At 49.1% G+C, this 17,342-nt stretch overlaps 1 protein-coding gene across 7 annotated transcripts in view; it reads left to right on the top strand.

Annotated features, from left to right (window-relative positions):
* HEXD (hexosaminidase D) overlaps positions 1 to 17,342 on the top strand; it is a 167,312-nt gene that overhangs the window by 9,997 nt on the left and 139,973 nt on the right. For 5 of the 7 annotated variants that reach the window (XM_085616862.1, XM_085616858.1, XM_085616861.1 and 2 more), the window contains exons 2-3: positions 14,392 to 14,569; positions 15,188 to 15,297. In XM_085616862.1, coding sequence (XP_085472988.1) covers positions 14,486 to 14,569; positions 15,188 to 15,297 — 194 coding nt within the window. In that variant the 5' untranslated portion in view covers positions 14,392 to 14,485. Of the gene's footprint in view, positions 1 to 13,343; positions 13,504 to 14,391; positions 14,570 to 15,187; positions 15,298 to 17,342 lie in introns of those variants that run through there. The other 2 variants (XM_085616857.1, XM_085616863.1) reach the window with 2 other exon arrangements.

Raw genomic sequence — 17,342 nt, 5'->3', positions numbered from 1 at the left:
ACGTAACAAAACGCCCTGGGAACCTATGTGTAAAAGCACAGGGGCCTGATCTGATATTCGTCACACAGAAGGATTTGTACTCGGGAGACAGAGAGAACATGAGTAGCTGGCATAAGATGCAAGTCAATAAATGCATGCTTGTGTAAAACAAAAGAGCCACCAACGACAGACAATGGTTAAGCACTTGAATTCCCAGGTACAATTCTATCTGAAAAGGTGCATCCACTTCCAGCATCCGTCGTTGAAAGATGCTCTAATGGTTCCAAAAGTTCACAAACATAAGGAAGGTGCACTCAATATAAAAGTCATTCAGATTCACAAGTTTTATCCGTTGTGATTTCAAATTTATTCCAAATTTAATCGGCAAACAGCCAACGCGTTTCGTCCCTTTTGCCAGGGGACTTCTTCAGGGCTAAAAGTCAGATGAGATAAGGCTACTTATCGCCATTTCAGCTCAATAGATAACCAGAAAGAGTCCGAGAACCGCGCAATGTTCATCATATATGTATCCCAATATATTCATCCAGGGTATGTAGCAGCACAGTGAATATCGTCTTTGGTAAATTCTAGATCAGAAGGAGCTTCATAATTATTGCACTCCCACTTTGTCAGTAGGAGTGGAGCAGCAGCATGATAACTGGCCAGTTATCATGCTGCTGCTCCACTCCTACTGGATGAATATATTGGGATACATATATGATGAACATTGCGCGGTTCTCGGACTCTTTCTGGTTATCTATTGAGCTGAAATGGCGATAAGTAGCCTTATGAAAACTTGTGAATCTGAATGACTTTTATATTGAGTGCACCTTCCTTATGTTTGTAAATGCATGCTTGTGGTAGGCGGCCGATGTGTGGGTGTATTGCCAAACTACAAATGTCACAGAGCCCCTGGGAGTTCACCCACCCCTGCAATAACAAGGATCTGCTATGTCCCACCTCTGATGGGGGCCGCGTGGAGTCGACTCCAGGGCAAAGAACTGCATGAAACTCCCCTCAGATAATCGTCTGGCCCGGGGGCATGGTGAGAAACATATTTAGGAGTGTGCTTAATAAGGAATCTAATGCCGCGGTGAAGAAAACGCGCATAGAAAAGGTTCCGCGGACAGCTCTCCCAGGTGCAAGCCAAAGCAAGGTAACGTCCCTGGGGACTCACCCACGCTTGCTTAACTACCATGGGGAAGGCTTGACTCTGCTGAATTGCTACCCCACAACAGCCCCTGGTATATCCTGCATGGTAGGCTCTGTCAAATCCCTGGCGCGCTAAAAATGGGCATTGCGTACCTAATAAATGGGTTTCCTGCAGCATTAAAATGGAGGGCAGAGAACGACGGGGCCCATCGCAGGACCGCTGAGCACTTAATCTGGGCAAGAAGACCGTTGACATTCCATGTCATAACACTGTAAGACATAATTTGGAGATAGGGGTGTAAACTTGAGTATGGTCAAAGGGGGCCACCAGGGCGGATGTGTGCGACCAAAAGCATGCAGTATTGACAGAGCAACTGAGTACAAAGGAACATCATGAATGCTGCAGTATCAGCTTGACGTGAACACCTATTAAGGGAAGACAGGTTGTAAACAATAAAACAAACCCACAAATACATCCTCACAATGGATCATTTACCTCCCTACTTCCCCCACCCCGTACTTACCCCAGAAGCATCTGTCACCCCATAACATACATCACAACTCATAACCAGTAATCATAAACAGGTGTGAAGTGGTGAACCCCTCCATAACGTACAATCTTTACATGCCATCATCAGCATTTGTACAATGGAAATGTCAGTGTATCGTGTGGTAGCTACATCAAAATGGTCGCACACTGCTGACCTACCTGCGTGTTACCCCAAACAACTGTGGTCCCTGTAGTCAGCGTCGGCGGATACGCCTATGCTCGTGTCGTGAGTGCAAGTGTGAATAGCGTTAGCCATCCCTGGACACGTGTTTCGAGGTAGTTGCCTCTCGTCAGCAGGGAGTAGGAAAGAGTGTAGGGTTGCAATGTAAGCTGCTAAAATCATTATCAGGTCTAGTACCTCTCGTAGCAACGCAGGTGCGTAACCTGAGTCCGTCGACTCCCCGGCTCAGAGAGCCACTAAATAGTTACATCAAAATGGTCGCACACTGCTGACCTACCTGCGTGTTACCCCAAAGAACTGTGGTCCCTGTAGTCAGCGTCGGCGGATACGCCTATGCTCGTGTCGTGAGTGCAAGTGTGAATAGCGTTAGCCATCCCTGGACACGTGTTTCGAGGTAGTTGCCTCTCGTCAGCAGGGAGTAGGAAAGAGTGTAGGGTTGCAATGTAAGCTGCTAAAATCATTATCAGGTCTAGTACCTCTCGTAGCAACGCAGGTGCGTAACCTGAGTCCGTCGACTCCCCGGCTCAGAGAGCCACTAAATAGTTACATCAAAATGGTCGCACACTGCTGACCTACCTGCGTGTTACCCCAAAGAACTGTGGTCCCTGTAGTCCGCGTCGGCGGATACGCCTATGCTCGTGTCGTGAGTGCAAGTGTGAATAGCGTTAGCCATCCCTGGACACATGTTTCGAGGTAGTTGCCTCTCGTCAGCAGGGAGTAGGAAAGAGTGTAGGGTTGCAATGTAAGCTGCTAAAATCATTATCAGGTCTAGTACCTCTCGTAGCAACGCAGGTGCGTAACCTGAGTCCGTCGACTCCCCGGCACAGAGAGCCACTAAATAGTTACATCAAAATGGTCGCACACTGCTGACCTACCTGCATGTTACCCCAAAGAACTGTGGTCCCTGTAGTCAGCGTCGGCGGATACGCCTATGCTCGTGTCGTGAGTGCAAGTGTGAATAGCGTTAGCCATCCCTGGACACGTGTTTCGAGGTAGTTGCCTCTCGTCAGCAGGGAGTAGGAAAGAGTGTAGGGTTGCAATGTAAGCTGCTAAAATCATTATCAGGTCTAGTACCTCTCGTAGCAACGCAGGTGCGTAACCTGAGTCCGTCGACTCCCCGGCTCAGAAAGCCACTAAATAGTTACATCAAAATGGTCGCACACTGCTGACCTACCTGCGTGTTACCCCAAAGAACTGTGGTCCCTGTAGTCAGCGTCGGCGGATACGCCTATGCTTTTGTCGTGAGTGCAAGTGTGAATAGCGTTAGCCATCCCTGGACACGTGTTTCGAGGTAGTTGCCTCTCGTCAGCAGGGAGTAGGAAAGAGTGTAGGGTTGCAATGTAAGCTGCTAAAATCATTATCAGGTCTAGTACCTCTCGTAGCAACGCAGGTGCGTAACCTGAGTCCGTCGACTCCCCGGCTCAGAGAGCCACTAAATAGTTACATCAAAATTGTCGCACACTGCTGACCTACCTGCGTGTTACCCCAAAGAACTGTGGTCCCTGTAGTCAGCGTCGGCGGATACGCCTATGCTTGTGTCGTGAGTGCAAGTGTGAATAGCGTTAGCCATCCCTGGACACGTGTTTCGAGGTAGTTGCCTCTCGTCAGCAGGGAGTAGGAAAGAGTGTAGGGTTGCAATGTTAGCTGCTAAAATCATTAAAAGGTCTAGTACCTCTCGTAGCAACGCAGGTGCGTAACCTGAGTCCGTCGACTCCCCGGCTCAGAGAGCCACTAAATAGTTACATCAAAATGGTCGCACACTGCTGACCTACCTGCGTGTTGCCCCAAAGAACTGTGGTCCCTGTAGTCAGCGTCGGCGGATACGCCTATTCTCGTGTCGTGAGTGCAAGTGTGAATAGCGCTAGCCATCCCTGGACACGTGTTTCGAGGTAGTTGCCTCTCGTCAGCAGGGATTAGGAAAGAGTGTAGGGTTGCAATGTAAGCTGCTAAAATCATTATCAGGTCTAGTACCTCCCGTAGCAACGCAGGTGCGTAACCTGAGTCCGTCGACTCCCCGGCTCAGAGAGCCACTAAATAGTTACATCAAAATGGTCGCACACTGCTGACCTACCTGCGTGTTACCCCAAAGAACTGTGGTCCCTGTAGTCAGCGTCGGCGGATACGCCTATGCTCGTGTCGTGAGTGCAAGTGTGAATAGCGTTAGCCATCCCTGGACACGTGTTTCGAGGTAGTTGCCTCTCGTCAGCAGGGAGTAGGAAAGAGTGTAGGGTTGCAATGTAAGCTGCTAAAATCATTATCAGGTCTAGTACCTCTCGTAGCAACGCAGGTGCGTAACCTGAGTCCGTCGACTCCCCGGCTCAGAGAGCCACTAAATAGTTACATCAAAATGGTCGCACACTGCTGACCTACCTGCGTGTTACCCCAAAGAACTGTGGTCCCTGTAGTCAGCGTCGGCGGATACGCCTATGCTCGTGTCGTGAGTGCAAGTGTGAATAGCGTTAGCCATCCCTGGACACATGTTTCGAGGTAGTTGCCTCTCGTCAGCAGGGAGTAGGAAAGAGTGTAGGGTTGCAATGTAAGCTGCTAAAATCATTATCAGGTCTAGTACCTCTCGTAGCAACGCAGGTGCGTAACCTGAGTCCGTCGACTCCCCGGCACAGAGAGCCACTAAATAGTTACATCAAAATGGTCGCACACTGCTGACCTACCTGCATGTTACCCCAAAGAACTGTGGTCCCTGTAGTCAGCGTCGGCGGATACGCCTATGCTCGTGTCGTGAGTGCAAGTGTGAATAGCGTTAGCCATCCCTGGACACGTGTTTCGAGGTAGTTGCCTCTCGTCAGCAGGGAGTAGGAAAGAGTGTAGGGTTGCAATGTAAGCTGCTAAAATCATTATCAGGTCTAGTACCTCTCGTAGCAACGCAGGTGCGTAACCTGAGTCCGTCGACTCCCCGGCTCAGAAAGCCACTAAATAGTTACATCAAAATGGTCGCACACTGCTGACCTACCTGCGTGTTACCCCAAAGAACTGTGGTCCCTGTAGTCAGCGTCGGCGGATACGCCTATGCTTTTGTCGTGAGTGCAAGTGTGAATAGCGTTAGCCATCCCTGGACACGTGTTTCGAGGTAGTTGCCTCTCGTCAGCAGGGAGTAGGAAAGAGTGTAGGGTTGCAATGTAAGCTGCTAAAATCATTATCAGGTCTAGTACCTCTCGTAGCAACGCAGGTGCGTAACCTGAGTCCGTCGACTCCCCGGCTCAGAGAGCCACTAAATAGTTACATCAAAATTGTCGCACACTGCTGACCTACCTGCGTGTTACCCCAAAGAACTGTGGTCCCTGTAGTCAGCGTCGGCGGATACGCCTATGCTTGTGTCGTGAGTGCAAGTGTGAATAGCGTTAGCCATCCCTGGACACGTGTTTCGAGGTAGTTGCCTCTCGTCAGCAGGGAGTAGGAAAGAGTGTAGGGTTGCAATGTTAGCTGCTAAAATCATTAAAAGGTCTAGTACCTCTCGTAGCAACGCAGGTGCGTAACCTGAGTCCGTCGACTCCCCGGCTCAGAGAGCCACTAAATAGTTACATCAAAATGGTCGCACACTGCTGACCTACCTGCGTGTTGCCCCAAAGAACTGTGGTCCCTGTAGTCAGCGTCGGCGGATACGCCTATTCTCGTGTCGTGAGTGCAAGTGTGAATAGCGCTAGCCATCCCTGGACACGTGTTTCGAGGTAGTTGCCTCTCGTCAGCAGGGATTAGGAAAGTGTGTAGGGTTGCAATGTAAGCTGCTAAAATCATTATCAGGTCTAGTACCTCTCGTAGCAACGCAGGTGCGTAACCTGAGTCCGTCGACTCCCCGGCTCAGAGAGCCACTAAATAGTTACATCAAAATGGTCGCACACTGCTGACCTACCTGCGTGTTACCCCAAAGAACTGTGGTCCCTGTAGTCAGCGTCGGCGGATACGCCTATGCTCGTGTCGTGAGTGCAAGTGTGAATAGCGTTAGCCATCCCTGGACACGTGTTTCGAGGTAGTTGCCTCTCGTCAGCAGGGAATAGGAAAGAGTGTAGGGTTGCAATGTAAGCTGCTAAAATCATTATCAGGTCTAGTACCTCTCGTAGCAACGCAGGTGCGTAACCTGAGTCCGTCGACTCCCCGGCTCAGAGAGCCACTAAATAGTTACATCAAAATGGTCGCACACTGCTGACCTACCTGCGTGTTACCCCAAAGAACTGTGGTCCCTGTAGTCAGCGTCGGCGGATACGCCTATGCTCGTGTCGTGAGTGCAAGTGTGAATAGCGTTAGCCATCCCTGGACACGTGTTTCGAGGTAGTTGCCTCTCGTCAGCAGGGAGTAGGAAAGAGTGTAGGGTTGCAATGTAAGCTGCTAAAATCATTATCAGGTCTAGTACCTCTCGTAGCAACGCAGGTGCGTAACCTGAGTCCGTCGACTCCCCGGCTCAGAGAGCCACTAAATAGTTACATCAAAATGGTCGCACACTGCTGACCTACCTGCGTGTTACCCCAAAGAACTGTGGTCCCTGTAGTCAGCGTCGGCGGATACGCCTATGCTCGTGTCGTGAGTGCAAGTGTGAATAGCGTTAGCCATCCCTGGACACGTGTTTCGAGGTAGTTGCCTCTCGTCAGCAGGGAGTAGGAAAGAGTGTAGGGTTGCAATGTAAGCTGCTAAAATCATTATCAGGTCTAGTACGTCTCGTAGCAACGCAGGTGCGTAACCTGAGTCCGTCGACTCCCCGGCTCAGAGAGCCACTAAATAGTTACATCAAAATGGTCGCACACTGCTGACCTACCTGCGTGTTACCCCAAAGAACTGTGGTCCCTGTAGTCAGCGTCGGCGGATACGCCTATGCTCGTGTCGTGAGTGCAAGTGTGAATAGCGTTAGCCATCCCTGGACACGTGTTTCGAGGTAGTTGCCTCTCGTCAGCAGGGAGTAGGAAAGAGTGTAGGGTTGCAATGTAAGCTGCTAAAATCATTATCAGGTCTAGTACCTCTCGTAGCAATGCAGGTGCGTAACCTGAGTCCGTCGACTCCCCGGCTCAGAGAGCCACTAAATAGTTACATCAAAATGGTCGCACACTGCTGACCTACCTGCGTGTTACCCCAAAGAACTGAGGTCCCTGTAATCAGCGTCAGCGGATACGCCTATGCTCGTGTCGTGAGTGCAAGTGTGAATAGCGTTAGCCATCCCTGGACACGTGTTTCGAGGTAGTTGCCTCTCGTCAGCAGGGAGTAGGAAAGAGTGTAGGGTTGCAATGTAAGCTGCTAAAATCATTATCAGGTCTAGTACCTCTCGTAGCAACGCAGGTGCGTAACCTGAGTCCGTCGACTCCCCGGCTCAGAGAGCCACTAAATAGTTACATCAAAATGGTCGCACACTGCTGACCTACCTGCGTGTTACCCCAAAGAACTGTGGTCCCTGTAGTCAGCGTCGGCGGATACGCCTATGCTCGTGTCGTGAGTGCAAGTGTGAATAGCGTTAGCCATCCCTGGACACGTGTTTCGAGGTAGTTGCCTCTCGTCAGCAGGGAGTAGGAAAGAGTGTAGGGTTGCAATGTAAGCTGCTAAAATCATTATCAGGTCTAGTACCTCTCGTAGCAACACAGGTGCGTAACCTGAGTCCGTCGACTCCCCGGCTCAGAGAGCCACTAAATAGTTACATCAAAATGGTCGCACACTGCTGACCTACCTGCGTGTTACCCCAAAGAACTGTGGTCCCTGTGGTCAGCGTCGGCGGATAGGCCTATGCTCGTGTCGTGAGTGCAAGTGTGAATAGCGTTAGCCATCCCTGGACACGTGTTTCGAGGTAGTTGCCTCTCGTCAGCAGGGAGTAGGAAAGAGTGTAGGGTTGCAATGTAAGCTGCTAAAATCATTATCGGGTCTAGTACCTCTCGTAGCAACGCAGGTGCGTAACCTGAGTCCGTTGACTCCCCGGCTCAGAGAGCCACTAAATAGTTACATCAAAATGGTCGCACACTGCTGACCTACCTGCGTGTTACCCCAAAGAACTGTGGTCCCTGTAGTCAGCGTCGGCGGATACGCCTATGCTCGTGTCGTGAGTGCAAGTGTGAATAGCGTTAGCCATCCCTGGACACGTGTTTCGAGGTAGTTGCCTCTCGTCAGCAGGGAGTAGGAAAGAGTGCAGGGTTGCAATGTAAGCTGCTAAAATCATTATCAGGTCTAGTACCTCTCGTAGCAACGCAGGTGCGTAACCTGAGTCCGTCGACTCCCCGGCTCAATAGTTACATCAAAATGGTCGCACACTGCTGACCTACCTGCGTGTTACCCCAAAGAACTGTGGTCCCTGTAGTCAGCGTCGGCGGATACGCCTATGCTCGTGTCGTGTCCTGAGAATATTTTTTGGCAGCCTACTCAGCAACCCCACACACATACCTACTCCCTGCTGACGAGAGGCAACTACCTCGAAACACGTGTCCAGGGATGGCTAACGCGACACTCATTTTCATTTTAAACTTTTGGCATAGGCGTACCCGCCGACGCTACTTCATGGACCACAATTCTTTGGGGCAACACGCTGGTAGGACTAGCAGAGTGCGGGCAATCGGATTTTTGTTTATATTCAGGCTCCCTTGAGCCGGTGGGGCTGACGAGCCCTTGGCTACGCACCTGCGCGCCTTGAGTGGTACTTTACCTGAGAATATTTTTTGGCAGCCTACTCAGCAACCCCACACACATACCTACTCCCTGCTGACGAGAGGCAACTACCTCGAAACACGTGTCCAGGGATGGCTAACGCGACACTCATTTTCATTTTAAACTTTTGGCATAGGCGTACCCGCCGACGCTACTTCATGGACCACAATTCTTTGGGGCAACACGCTGGTAGGACTAGCAGAGTGCGGCCAATCGGATTATCGTGTGGTAGCTGCAGTATCTTTGTCCCGCACCACATCCAAGTCCAAGCGAAACATGGCCCAGTCAAGGAAAAAACAAAGGCGACCTGCTCATTCTATCATCCTCCTGCTGTGCGGCATGCGATTCCCCTCCATCCCCGGCATCGTGCCCTGATTCGCGTGGCGGCTGCTGTAATGGAGGCCCAGGACTCACAGCTGGAGAGGCAACTTGCACACTACTTCAGCCCCTTCGGAGCGAGTGCAGATTCTCATACGTTGTGGGGTCACTCCTGGATCAGTCTTAGCCGATGCTCCGGTAATTGGGGAGGGAGACGACCCGAACAGCAGAGCAGCCTCTCCTCTGTAAGCTATTCCCAGGCCAGATCTGGTGTCTCGAAGAAGTGTGCCTTGTCTTTGTGGATCACTTTAAGGCGCGCCGGGAATAGGAGCATATATGGTAAACGAGAGCACAGAGTTTTTGTTTGATCATGTCATAGGATTTACGCTTAGCCTGTACTTCTTGTGCGTAGTCCAGTAATATAAGGATTCTGGAGTCCTGGTTTCTGAGGCCTGGAACCCCCTGTGCCTTTCTTCGTATACTGTTGCTATCTTTAAAATTAAAGAAGCGAGCTATCAAGGGGCGGCGTGATGCACCAGGTGGAGGTTTAGGAGTGAGTGCCCTGTGGGTTTGCTCGATCTCAAACCAGGGCGACAGCTTGTCGGCCGGAATCCCAACTCTTAATCAACTCCTCTAGAAATTCAGCGGGTTGAGTACGTTCCACCTATTCCGGAAAACCTACGAATCTCAGGTTGTTGCGTCTCGAGCGATTTTTGCGCGTCCTCCGCGTGTCTGTGCAGTTTGTTAGTACGAGTGAGGAGACTGGCAACCTTCGCCTTCAGATCTGTAACATCGTCTTCGACTGTAGAAAGGTGTCGCTCGGCCTCCATTATTCTACTAGTGGCATTGTGCAGATCCTGACGCAGAAGCGCTACATCGACCCGGACCTCTCCAATCTTGTTCTCCGTCACGGTTTAGAACAAGTGCATTGCCCAAAGGATTTTTTCTAAATCTTTCCATGGGCTTCCTTTTTGGTAATCTCCCCACCAGCCACTCCAGCGGGGGTAGTAAACTGATTGATATTGGGCTGAGATAAATGCGGCTTTACATTTTTGTCTTTCCGCATGGTTGCTCTTCGGCAACTTCGCTAGGGTCTTCTGGAAACTGGCGCGATTGCTGTGCCCCCACAGCAGCACGAGCAGCCAGATGTGAGCTGGACACCACCTGTAATCTATAGGTAACAAGGCTGGAGGAGAAGAGCAGAGGGGGCAGTATCCTATAGAAGACAAGGCCTTTGCCGCTCAGGCAAGTGAGGCTCACAGAACACAGCAATGGAGCCCATCAAACTTATTGGGAGGAGTATCACCAGTTGTCACTGCAGTGAAGAACTATAGAAAGCAGGGGGGGCAAAGTCAAAAAGGAACAATGCAGGACTATTCTTCACTCACTCGGGCCGCCTTCCCTCTACTTGGCTCGAGTAGCTACCCTGTCCAACTGGAATAATGGCTCGTGCCCAAAGTGATTGTCGCCTCCCCATGGGTGTCAGAGAGGGTCAGGGGACATCACCATAGGCCCAGAGACTGCGAGTCCCAGCAGGATTTCAGAACAGCAGGGCTTCAACGTCTCAGGTCATAGGCCTCATCAACAGCCATGGGCAGAGGCTGCCCCACTCTCAGCAGCAGCAAGGAGCCACACCGCCCCCTTCCACACCTGGGGAAAGTAGTTTTGCCTATGCGCGGGCCCCACTACTGGTTTCTATAGTGGCTGAGGCAACACAGTCTCAGGGAGGATACTTCACCTCTAGCGCAGCCATCCCCTGCACCCGCGTAAGGGAATGTGCCCCTCCGCCACCACCGCTATGGCCATGCAGCTCCTTGGAACAGTACGAGACAGGTGTGAGGGACCCTAGGATATAGAGGAATGGAATAGGGTTTATTTACATGTAGGCATGGCCCATCGGGGTGCTCAGCAGTCCCCACAGCCAGAGAAAGGGGAGGATCAACCACAGGGCCACAAGTGAAGGAGGCATAGCAGTCCAGAAGGCCTCCCCCACCCCAAGAAGTGGACTCCAATAAGGGCCTAGAGTTGTGTAAAGGGTGTACCCTGAGGCCCCAAGACAATCAGACTCAGCAAGCGTAATTGGCAGAACTGACAGAAGGACAGCGGAAGTCACGAGCCGTCAGTGGGCAGCAAGTCAGCTTCAGGACTACAGGTCCAGCCACGAGCAGCAGCATGCCTGGAGATCAGGGCCCAACACATCAGGATTCTGGCCGGTCTTGTGCCACCGCCAGGGTGCATTTGCCAGAAGCCCCAGGGGAGGTCGGGCGGACGAAGAATTAGGGGGGATGGTATGGCCCCAGGATCCCATGGGTCGATCTGCTGTAAAGGATCCCTCAGCAAACACTAATGAGGGTGGGGCCCGCTCGCTTCACCTGAGCTACGTCCCTCCTCAGTCCTCGCGGGCCACTGCAGCTGCCAGCTTCGGGGGAAATAGGCCCGGCACCAGAGCGTCAGAATAAAGTTCTGGGCCAGAGACCACCTCTCACCAGCACCGGGCAATAGGCAAAAGCCACCAGCGATCCCTCGGAGCTGCCCAAGGCAGCGAAGTCACTGATTCCGGCAGCCCGAAGGGAACATGGGAACACGGCAGCACTCGCCCCACATTGGTCGCCATTTTGGGCCAGGTTGTGCCCTCCACTGCAGGCAGAGGAACCGGTCAGTCGGGGTCGTTGGCCACTCTGGGAGCCCTCACCACGAGGCAGAGGTGCTCACTGGTACTTCCTGTCACTATTTCAGCATGTCATATGGCCTGATGGCTGATGGATGGGAGCGGATGATGGAGGGGTCCGGAGCACTCTTAAAGTGCGACAGCCATTTTGACGCTCCCAGCCATGCCCCCTAATTTAATTAATTTAACACTAGTTCCTATGGTGTGTATTGCAGTATCAAGATTTGCCCATGAATGGTATATGACTAGCTTCAAGGCTAGATTGGAGTGCACTTCCACCTGTTTTTGACACCTATAGGCCTGTAGTAACTTTAGAAGTGTATTTTGTGAATTGCAGTTATCTTACTCTTTTGTGGGTGTGTGTATTAGCATGTCACTCAAACCCCATCTTTAATCTTCCTAAAGCCTCCCATTTAATAGTTAGTGTTGGAATTTTCCCACCACTCCTTGTTCCTCCCATATTTACTACAAAAACATATACCTACTTGTGAGAATGTATCCGCACAAGAAAGATAAAAGGGAATGATGTGTCCGGTCGTGAGTTTGTGAATTATATTTTGTAGTACTTGCGTAGTACTACTTTATGAACTACAAAATAGCATTTGTGAATTGGGCCCTTAGCGTTTCTGCTCCACACATACTTATGTTTTGGGATGAGATAGCAAGTGATGTTTTGAAGACATTGATAAAGAATGGAATTTTAAAGTGATCCGACCTGTCCGCTTGCATATAGTTATCCACAGTTGTTGAAGGAGGTTCTGATAACAACCTGATCAAGGAAAGATTCCTTACTGTGAGTGTTTTTTTCTGATAGTTGTGAAGACTCATCACACAATGAGGATAATGCTGTTACCAGAATATCTTTCCTATCCTAGCCAAAAACCTTGGCATCGTACTCGACGCATCACTCACCATGAACCGACAGGTCAACGCTGTCATCTCCAGCTGCTTCAACACACTCCGCATCCCCCGCAAGACCTTCAAATGGGTCCCCCCTGAGTCAAGAAAGACGGTCACCCTCGCACTCATCACCAGCAGACTGGACTACCGCAACGCCCTCTACGCCGGCATCAACAAATCCCTACTCCACAGCCTACAGACAATACAGAACGCCTCCGCCAGACTTGCCCTAGGCATCCCCCAGCACATACACACCAGCCAACACCTACGTAGACTCCACTGGCTCCCCGTGGACAAAAGAGTCACCCTCAAGATCCTCACCCACGCCTACAAATGCCCAAAATATCTCATCGACAGAATCAACTTCCACGTACAGAAAATAAACCTCCGATCCACCAACCGCGCACTGGCCGAAACCCCGCGCATCCACAGAGCCAGAGCAGGCGGAAGATCCTTCTCCCACATTGCAGCTAAGACGTGGAATGACCTCCCTGAACACCTTCAGAAAAACCCTCAAGACTTGGCTCTTCGTCTAAGCAGACCTGCAACAACCCCCCCTCCCCCAGCGCCTTGAGACCCTCACGGGTGAGTCGCGCGTTTACAATCCCCTGATTAATTGATTGATTGATTGATCCTTAAAATGCAAATGAAAATCACCCATCAGTAGGATGCCTCTTTTCATATTAAAGTGTTAACGGTGAGGTTGATTTTATGTCATTGGAATGTCTGGGATGAGATTCTGAGGACAGAGCAACTCAGTATTTAATAGTTTGACAAATATTAGGGAATGTCCATGGAAAATCAGGACACGTGAGGCTGTTAGTGCTGTATGCAATCCTTGCTAAATTAGTAGGATTGTCTAGAAAAACCTAAAGGGCTTATTGACCAAGCTTTTAAAGCCATGGGACTCATGTGACAAAGTGTAGCTTAGAAGGGAGCCAGAAAGCCTTCAGGCGCCGGATAATGGAACCAAAGTTCAATCGCTGTTACAGAAACCAGGAAGAAGACTTTAAATACACTGGAGCATAGGTGCAGCAGCCACCTACCAACAGAAAAGCGGGAGGCTACGTATTGAGTGGGGCGCAGGCCAGGCAGAAGGAACAACGAAACTGAGAAATAAACTTTACACAGGTAAGAAAGCAAATGCGTCGTGGGGGAACTCACGCTGTAATAAAAACAAACCCTTAGGAGAACGGATTGATTGAGAGATTTTGAGAACCCCTGACAAATCGGTGGCACTGGGAGGCCAAGGGCTTAGGGTAGCGAAATCTGAGATGTAATGGACCTTTTCCCCCCAACCACGCTGACATTTCAAAGGCACTAGCTTGTCTGAATTCTCTTCGTTTCCTTTCAGCCTCCTGTGTTCCTGGAAACTTAACACCATTAGAAATAACAGTAATTGTATGCTCATAACTCCACGTTCCTGCCTTTAAACACTTGAAACAACTGGCGCTACCATATCCTGAGTTAGTAGTAGTCATTGAAAATGATCTTCCTTGAAAAAAGTGCCCTATTTCATTTTAATAACTCTTTTTATATAGTACTTCGTAAGACAATTCCCATGCGTCAAAGTACTGTAAATAACTACATACACTTTTATCCTATTTAATGCTACTTAAGATACCAAACACACAAAAGAAAATACATGGTTTCCGTAGCTGGAATCCAAACGTGAAACCTGCAAATCACAATAAATGTTAGGGACATCGTGCAATTCAGTGAGCTATCTTTCCTGTTCCGAAATCGCTGCTTGGTAACCCGATTAACCAGAGAAAGCACAGTGCTACGAGATTTGGTTATGTTCTTGTTCACAATTTACAAGTTTACCGTTGACAGAAGAGGGGGGGGGCGGTGGTTTGAGATGGATCCATTTATTTACGTTGCATATAATCACTTTTCTCTGAGGTGTAAGAACGTGTAGTGAGTGAAACTCATTTTCAAAGTGTAAAAGGCGCTCCGAGTGAGTGACAGTGTCTTCAAGGAGCAAACTGTAACCCATTTAGCGGAATTGTATTGCAGGGTTCAAGAGTCACAGGATGACCCGCACCTGATCCAGCTTTGGTAATTTATCGCACACCAGTACTTGCTGGCACTGGACACGGCGGGAGTGAAGATGGCAAATAGTTCAACGCTGGGAATGAAGTTGGTGCACCTTGACCTGAAAGGGGCTCCCCCCAGGGTCTCGTACTTAGCACAGGTAAGGCGTATGTCTAAATGTATCTTTCTTTGTTTTTTCAGTGTGAGGTCTCTCCTTCATCTGTTTACTCATGCTACAGGTGGCCAGTAACGTGGCCTTTAAACTGTAATGGAAGGGGGTTGTGGTCTGTTGAATCATCACACATCATGCCTAATGCAGAGGACAACAGTGACCAGAGGTAGAGATGTCACTGAGGCCTAGGTATGAACTGCTGGTTTTTAGGAGTCCATTTACCTTGAGAGAGTCCCTGCTTTTCCGATTTAAATTCAAATGGCCTCTGTGCATCTTATTCCTCTATATCTGTATCGGTGCTCTCACTGCTTTTTACGCTCGTGCTGACCATTGAGCTGTGCCTGTGTACGCCAAATCCCCAGTTAAGATCCCACTATTGCATTTGTTTTTCTACTGGCTGGGATCATGTCGAGTCCCATTAAAGATTTAAAATTCTCACCCATCCCTGTGTGCTTGACTATGCATGGACTTGGAGATTTTTGTCTTACGCCACCTGCTATGCCCTTTACATTTTCCATGCCTCCTACATCTGCACTCAGTGTGGCATAGATTGTCGACTCTGCTGTTTGACTGCAGATTGACCATCAGGTGTATTTTTCCCAATAGGTTCTTCCTTTATTCCGTGCACTTGGTGCTACTGGGCTGCTTATTGAATACGAGGACATGTTTCCCTACAGTGGCGATCTGGAGTGCCTGAGAGCGCAGCACGCCTATAGGTAATATTCTTATTGAAAATGTCTCTTGTGCTGGTGTTGTTGGAGTCAGGAAACTGGAGTCATGCTGTCATGTCAGTTCCTATGTGGCAGATTGGTGCCATGTGGGCTCTCTGTCGCGAGAGGGAGAGAGCTAGGCTGATCTGTTCAGAGTGCCTGTGTTAGGGCCTAGTTTAGAGTTTGGCTGGCATAATTTACATCATGCCACTGTGGGGTTGTGGATACGGTGGGGCCCTCAAGTTTTGACACTCAACAGGACGCCCACAGTTTTGATATATTGGATACAGTGTTAAACCTCAATTTCTTGAGGCAATGTGTCCGCAAGGTAAGTCAGCTCCCAGCACATCAAAAACAAGCATTTGCAATGCAATCGGTCTCGCCGTTGGGACCTTTTAAGTGTTTAGCCAGAGCTACTGGCTCTGCCAATGTGTTTGTTATGTTATTAAAAATTACTTAATTTAACGACAGCCCACAAACCACTCTGTACAGACTTCCCATTGTAAGGGCTACTAGAATTATGTGGCAAATGTATGTAAATAATCTGACACGGTGAATGTACCTTTTTAGTGCCGACTGCCGGCTTATTAACATCTAGATTGGTCTATTCTTTTAGTTATACTGGAATTTCCGCATTAGGCATGTCCACTGAGTTTTAGGATATGGAGGAAGGGTGTGAAAATGGATATACCTGCACCGCCGGCAGTCAGGGAGTTAGGCACCTCTCCACGTATTGTGGCATTAGTGCTACATGCACATGAAGGTTATCTGCGTCCATTTATATCAGCAACCGTGAGCACCTTTCTCAACCCAACAGTGCTGCATAGGAGTTTGTGATGTGGATGGGAGGGGGCGAGCGGTGAGAGTGGCTGCACCGCAGAATAATGTTGCTTCCTAGAGGATATCTGTTGAAAGCAGGGCACAGGTGGCATCTATGTTATAGATTTCTGAGACAGCTAATATGTGTACCTCTGCCAGGTCTTGAGCAGCCGCAGATGCTGAGAAAAGAGTTACTTAACAGGAATCTTCAAGTCACAAATGATCCAGTACATTAATCTGAGAAATGTTTCATTTTTCTAGCCAACCAGGAGCCTACTAGAAATAAGTACACATTTTTATTTAATTCCAAGTGTACTAAATGTGATTTAATACTACAACCCCACAGCCTTCAGCGGTAAGACAATCTAGAGGAGATCACACGCTGCCTCTGTCTGAGGAATCTACAATTAGACGTTTTAGGCTCTGGCATACTGCACCATTTTTTTTTTTAGATCTTTACTATTTTTCAAGTATATCAAAACACATACAAAGGAAACAGAGTGCATAAAAGCGAGCAATACAACAAAACAAGCAATACCTTCAGAGTGCATAACTGGACTTTAGGTACAGCCATAGCACATGGCAGAATAATCAGCAAATACGTTATAGAACACAGCAGCGGGAGGCAGAACGTTCATTTCCATATTATAATTAAGTGCACTATCTCATAAGAAATGCATACATCAAGACACCATAATAGCACTGGATCACTCCCACCGTAACCACACAAATTACTGATTTCCTTCATATTTATCCAACAATTTGGAGTCACCGGCCACAGGAGTCAAATTAATATGGTAACCAGTCTAATATGCTTTGACCTCTGCCATGGTTGAGCAAAAGAACAATGAATTAAACCCAAATCTTTGTGACTGGGGGTGACTGTTTGCATTGGTCAGCATTCCGTCCATCATTTGTTCCTTTTGCCCACTTCAGGATGACAAAGATGAGGGGCAGAGGTAGCAATTTTCTACCTCTATAGAGAATCGGGTTTTTTTTAAGGTTATTTTAGTTTTAGATGCTACTTTGTAGCCTGGGTTCAGGAGATCTCTCATTACCTAGGAGTACCACAATTCTAGTGTATTTATTTCTAACGGTTTAGGTAGAAGCTCACTGCTCCTGCTTTACATGGGCCCATCTTGGGCTGCACCTGCTGTGCACATCCTCCATCTGAATGTGCCAATGCAGTTTTTCTTGAGAGCACATGATTAATTGCAATAACCAAAAATAAC

This window comes from Triturus cristatus, chromosome 7 (assembly GCF_964204655.1).
Source record: "Triturus cristatus chromosome 7, aTriCri1.1, whole genome shotgun sequence".
In the NCBI taxonomy this organism is placed as follows: Eukaryota; Metazoa; Chordata; class Amphibia; order Caudata; family Salamandridae; genus Triturus; species Triturus cristatus.
This window is presented reverse-complemented; position numbering and strand designations above follow the sequence as displayed.